Below are 7,049 nucleotides of genomic sequence, written 5' to 3' on the forward strand. Positions count from 1 at the left end.
TAGTGGTGGCCAGTCCTTGCCTGCCCAGGATCTATGCAGGGAGATTGCAAACACCAGGTCTCATAGCACCAAGGCTAGAAGTAGACAGTTTGGTCTCAAACAAATCACCTTATGCAGCTGATCTCACATGGGATGTTTGGGGGTGGGGGGCGGTCAGAGGTCAGAGGCAGCCTCTGGAAGAGAGTAGAGAGAGAGAGAGGAGGATGCGTGCATAAAGGGATATGACACAGGGACGACACTGTTGCCTAGAGATGATATGTCTTAACACTGGGTCGGCCACAGCTGGTTGTAAAGAAGCCTGATTGCTGTGAAGTTGCCTCTTGTTGTCCATGGATGCACCTGGTTGCTAACACTAAGACTGATAAAATGCTAGCATGAAAAGGGGAGTTGGGCACCAAGTTTTAAACAGTTGGAAATTGTTTAGATTGAGGAGTAATTTTAATCATCTGAAGTAATTGTCATCTCAGAGTTTACTGGTGAATAAGCTCACCCTTTCCAGTTCTTTTTAAATTCCATCAGGCTGGTTCAATTCAGGGGCTTTGTCTAAAATTCCTCTCCAAGCTGACTAACTCAATCTGTCTTCTCTCAGCTTCTCTCTGAATTGCTCTGCTTGGCATTAAACTAACTCTGGCAATTAGTTTTAATCTTCTGGTTTCTTCTTCTTATTCTCCAGCTTCAACTGCTTCTGCTGACATGCACTTATCTGCACAAATCCAACTATCCTGCATTGCATTGTACTCACTGCACTGACTCCCAACTGACTGAATTAAACTGAACTCCATTGCATTGCCTGAATTCAGCTGTACTGCACTCACAGAGCTCTCCTCCACCAATTAGATATCACTTCCAAACATTCCTGCTTCCTTCTAGAACTAACCTTTAATTGTTTGAGATTAAAGTTGTATACCAAACTTGTGTCTGTATTGAGCCAGACCATACTGTAGTCTTGGGCATGTTTGAATTCCAGCTGGATCACATAGACCTAAAAGCTATTTTGGATGTGATCTCTTGCCAGAGCAGCCAGTTTGCTGTATTAAAATTCCTCTACATTAGCTTCTGGTAGAGGAAGGGTCAAGTTTCTATAAAAATGGATCCCCTGATAAATCAACCATGATCAATTAGAAAGATTATCCTTGAAGTGAGAATAAAAAAGACACAAAATGGGTAATAAATGGAAAGTGGATAGAAATGAAAAGAGTTAAGGGGAGAGAGCAAATATGATAAAAGTAGGTACCAAATTATCAAAGAACTAATGTAAATATTTTAAACAAATTAAAAAGTATATAAAAAATGCCTATGACATTTCAAAAATGTTTTACAGGAAACATAATATTATATCAACCTAAAATGACATCTAGTTTTTCATCATGATTAATTCTTTCATACCACAATCCAGGAATAATAAATTAATGTAATTGTTTTACAAATTAATTTAAATATACCATAGGAATTATTTAGTGATATTGGTATTTATCAATGTTAATGAATATGTAGATCTTTTATTTTGTGCTATTTCTGAATAATATTTCAACTTGTGTATATATATTAATTTGTATTTTAATGTTATTTTGATTATACCTACTTATAATTCAATGAATGTATTTTATTCTAGACCCAGTAAAACATATTCTTACCAGTACATAGATATAAGAATATTAACTATGATTTAATTAATCAAAATTCTTAGATAACCCATGGATCTGTTATAGTACATACATTTTAGAATATCTATTTGTTGGAAGTCTTGTGTCTGATTTAAATTGTCAGCTCTTGTGTAGTAAAGTTTTAATATATTTGTGAGTCCTTTGATCCTGTTCTTAATTAATAATGTTTTAAAAATTGTGAAAGTTTTCTTTACTCTAAAGTAGAAGCATAAAGTCGCCCATGAAACATTTTCTTTTTATTCCTTGTAGACATTTGTGGTAGTAGTTTTTAAAAGTATTAAAACTTGATACATAGTAAAAAAAAAAACCACAAGTGTTAAAATTGTACTTTGATTTTAAAATACATTTTATTGAATTGGAATGAACCATATAAATACTTAGGCTATATCTTAACAGGGTATTCTTTGCTGAACCAATTATGCTTAGCAGTTTAATGTCCAAATGACTTCTTATTTTATGGAGAAATTTAAACATAATTGAGAAAGTTCATCAAAGAAAAGAATATATTAGTATCTGATTATAGAAGTGTGAGAGAAAAGCTCAAGCTGTCTGTGACAGGGTCTATGGAGGATACGGGTTATGGTTTTTTTAGAGACATAAGAGCACCATAGTGTTTCAGAAATCTATCACATTTTATGTCAGCTTTCAATGGAAAAAAGACACCTATGATGGTCACACAACTGCTCCTTCAGTTCTAGTTATCTTCACTGTATAAACATATATATATATATTCATACTGTAGCAGCATATAGATAGATTACCATAATTCATTTGAGGATTTTGGTCTTAAAATATTGTACCAAGTGGTTCTGAACTTACTCATGATAACTCTTCATGGTTTCTAAAAAAAAAAATAAATAAATAAATAAAAAACATCTTTCTGTGTATAATTTTCCTTGATATATAAAGTATTATCTAACATTGATTGAAATTTTATCCTAGATCTATTCTTTACTTTGACCTTTACCTTTAACTTTTTAAATTGATTTTCTGTTGTAATTACATTGATCACATTTTTTTCTTGCCTCCAGTTCAACTGGTATGTTCTTTATGTTATAATCTTATTTAATTTAAGTACAGAGTGACAGCTGTAAAATGTAGGTTACCAATTCTATACTTTATATTGATTCATTTTAATTAACCTTTATTTTTTCTTTTACAAGATGAAATTTAAACAACAAAAAATCCTGCATTTCTACATTTTCCCATATTTATAAACTACTGTTTCCCATGGGATCATGATTGTCTTTTCAAGATTTTATTTTGTTAGTCCTATTTTTTATTCTTTTGTGTTGGAAAGAAAAGAGGTTTTCATGTAAGAAATGAAAAAAGAGACTTAATCTAGTTGTGCATTTCTGCTATTTGATAATCTCATGTGTCTCACGGTCTGACATAGTATGGAAGCTATGCACCTGAATTGAGATATTAAGTGTGGATTCTGAGTCCTTGAGTAAGAGTTCTCTTAAGGCCCTCCTTTACTTCTTTGTTTCTTAGGCTGTATATCAATGGATTGAGCATAGGAATGACTAGTGTATAAAACACAGAGGCCATTTTATCAATTTCAAAAGTATGACTAGATTTGGGTTGCAGGTAAATAAACAGCAGTGTTCCGTAGAACACAACCACTACTGTCAGATGAGAGCTGCACGTGGAGAAGGCTTTGGACCTCCCCTCCTTGGAGTTCATCCTGAGAATTGCCACAAAAATGAACATGTAAGACACCAGCACAATGAGNAGGGANGANAGTAAATTGCAGCCTGAGAAAATTAANATAATCAGTTCTAATTCATGTGTGTCAGAACAGAGCAGAGATATCAGAGGGACACAGTCACAATAAAAGTAACTGATGATGTTAGAGCCACAAAAGGACAGTGTAAATAACTTAATTGTGAGAAGTAAGGACACAAATAGGCTATAGAGATAGGGTACCAGTACCAGCCCCCAACGTACTTTCCCTGCCATGATGATCACGTAGAGAAGAGGTTTGCAGATGGCTACATATCGGTCATAAGCCATGGCTGAGAGGATAAACAGTTCAGTAATAATGAAAATCTCAAAGAATGTCAGTTGCACAGCACACCCTGTGTAGGAAATGATATTCTGCTGCATAACAAAATTTACCATCATTTTTGGACCAATAACTGTAGAGTAACCAAGATCTGTGATTGATAAATGTCTCAGAAAAAAGTACATAGGAGTATGTAGTTTTGAGTCTACATGAGTCAGGATAACCATGCCCAGATTGCCCATCAGTGTTACCAAATATATGATTAAAAATATTACAAAGAGTGGTGCTTTGAGGCCTGGGTTGTTGGTGAGTCCCAAGAGAATAAATTCAGTGACCTGGATCCTCGAACTGTGGTTGGATTTCTCCATTTGGCTCAAATGTGTCGATCTGTGCAGGAAGTAAGTTTAACATAAGTTATCTCTAAAATCCTGTATGTCAGAGAGCCTATAGAATGACATGTATAGTATGGTTTCTTCAACCTAACCCGTTCTGCTTCATCCAAGAGAAATATAGAAGACAACATTTATATCTAAAAAACTATGGTACAGTGGGCTTTACCAGGGGCAGAATAATAAAAGAGTATTAAATGCTTTTAATTTTGTTTTCATATTTTGTTCTGTTTTGAGACTGGGTCTTGCTCAGAGTGGTCTGGAATTTGTATTTATCCTGTCTCTGCATCAACAGAACCTTCTGTAGTCTTGTCTGGCTTCACATTAACTACGTGGCTTAAAACATCCAAGAATTTACAATCCTGCTGCTAATACCTGTGAGAGCTGAGAGATAGGGTTATAGGCATGTGCCATCATATTCAGCCGTAAGCACTCACTGTGATAAAAGAAAGAATATCTACTTCATTTGTTGTCAAGTTTGTAACTAGGTAAAAAAGTTTTTAATTTTATTTCTCCTTTTTAAATTTTCAATTTTAAAAGCACACACATCCTCAAACACACATAAACACACACATACTATAGCTAGATATAGATATAGATGATATAGATGTAGAGCTAGATAAGATATCTATGTTTATGTGTACATCTACAGGATATATACATAAATATAGATATAGACAGATATAAATAACAGGAAATGTCTTTTTCTAAACAAGTCAGACACATGCTTAAAGAATGATTAGAAATACCTTACATGTAATTTTTTACAATCACATAGCAGTTAGGACATCTCTGGTTATGGATGAATGTACATATCAGCTTGTTTCCTAAAGTGCGAAATCTAATTCGAGAGGCTTATTTCAGAATATCCTAACATCTCAGTTTGATTTTTTCGACAATTGTCCGTGTTGAATCACTATTTCTAATGACCTCTGAATTGTACATCTCTGTTTTGTGAAAGCATGGTCCTGAATATCCTGACTGTTTTAAAATACCTGGAGAGAAATATGGAAAGAAACCAGTAGAACAAATATAAATTTCAAGAGAAAAAGGAAAAAAACATTTTGTGCTGGATATACTTTAATCTCCTTATAGACCCAAATTCATGTGATGCTCTCAGTACACTAGGAAGTAGATAGTCATCTCTTTCCCACTCACCTAGGATTCAAGCAAACTGAGGATTAGAGGCTGCAATCATTTTAAAAAGGTGACCTTTATATAAGTGGCAAAGTTAAGCTCCAGGTAACTCATCCAGCATAGGAATATAGTCCCATAAACGCTATATTGTGCCACATCTTCAGGAAAGTCAACCCAAGTAAACATGGACTATGAGGCAGAGGTGAACCCAGATGGATAATGATAGAGAATGATTCTTGTTAAAATGGATGGCTGAAGAGCAAGGCAGTGGGTTTAGATGCCCATTCAGAATAATGAACAGAGACTAATAGAAACTGAATAAAAGGTCTTCTCTGGGCACTAATACTATTAATATTTAGGTCTTTGGAAATAGTTGAGTTTAAGTATGTCTTTAAAACCTATCAAAGCCCACTGTTCCTTCTTACCTGTGTGGAGACCTTGCTTAGGAGTTTTGCTGCTGTGAGCTTCTTAGTTTGTGACAGAATAGATTTAAGTCCCTTTCTGGTCTCATGGGACTCACTGTATTGCAGTTCAAATACAAATGGATAAACAAGTTGTACATGATTTCCTTTGGGATGGTAGAGTGTCTTGTGCATCTACTAATTGTTATTTGAATATAATATTAGGAAAAGAAAAATGATCCATTCCTTAGGCTAATGGAACATATGGACCAATCCATATTATTAAATGATGAAAATCACAAATTTATTAACTGCATGAGCATCTTAGACTGATAACATGATAGAATTTTTAATTTTACTATTCTTTTGTAACCCATAAATAAAAGGAACAATACATTTACATATCACAGACAAATAAATATGAGTTGATTCAGAAAAACACCCCATGAGACACAATGCTTCTAATAAGCCCATAGTGAATAGTAGTGATTCATGGCTCATATATTTATAATATAGTTTATCTATGTTTGATTTCCAGAAAACTGGTTTTGATATCTCTCCAAGTATTTTATGTAACTCTTCCAGAAATTATTTGATCTATGTAGGTCTGTAGAATTATATTTCTTTAAAAACACATAGGAAAGAAAACTAGTGATTGTTTCTTCCCATGCTATTCTGCCTGATATAATTAATACCTTCTTTTCACTATGATGGACCTATGAATTAAGGTTGTGCTAGGGAGATAGCCTTGTTTTTCAGATTACTGAAGTTATCTCTGTGGTTTTAGCTTCTGAATTACCCCTAATTTTCAGTGAAGAAGTAGCACCACTTTCTCTCAAATTACTATTTTTAAAACAGGAGTGTAGGAAATTCTTTACCTTCAGTTAAAGTGTCATTGTTACTCTTAAAATGAAATCAGTCATAGATACAACAATGGAAATATCTGTAGACTAATATCCTTTAACACTGTGTAAAATTTACAACAAAATTCTAGCAAGTGCTTGGAAACAACTCAGTGGGCAAAAGTGCTCCCTGAACAAGTATGGCCAACCTGAGATTAATACCTCAATATGTCTCTGAATTAAATGTCCAGAACTGATGAAAATTCTGAACCTGACCTACTGTAATATCAGTGGTGCTTCAGAAAACCACAGAAAGGAGAATACACAGGCAGTCACAGGCTAACTAGGTTGCCATCGATGGCCTTAAAAAAGAGCCTTTCTTCTTTTTTTTTTTAATATTTTTTTATTACGTATTTTTCTCAATTACATTTCTAATGCTATCCCAAAAGTCCCCCATACCCTCCCCCCACTTCCCTACCCACCCATTCCCATTTTTTTGGCCCTGGCGTTTCCCTGTACTGGGGCATATAAAGTTTGCATGTCCAATGGGCCTCTCTTTCCAGTGATGGCCAACTAGGCCATCTTTTGATACATATGCATCTAGAGTC

The 7,049-nt window shown here is 34.4% G+C and overlaps 1 protein-coding gene across 1 annotated transcript; it reads right to left on the reverse strand.

The window, feature by feature from the left end:
• Positions 1-3,089: 3,089 nt before the first annotated feature.
• On the reverse strand, positions 3,090-4,043 carry LOC110289495 (olfactory receptor 8K1-like). Its single transcript, XM_021155720.1, has one exon. The coding sequence runs from the start codon at positions 4,038-4,040 to the stop codon at positions 3,090-3,092; it is 951 nt and encodes a 316-aa protein (XP_021011379.1). The 5' UTR covers positions 4,041-4,043.
• Positions 4,044-7,049: the final 3,006 nt, after the last annotated feature.

Source organism: Mus caroli, chromosome 2, assembly GCF_900094665.2.
Source record: "Mus caroli chromosome 2, CAROLI_EIJ_v1.1, whole genome shotgun sequence".
NCBI lineage: Eukaryota > Metazoa > Chordata > Mammalia > Rodentia > Muridae > Mus > Mus caroli.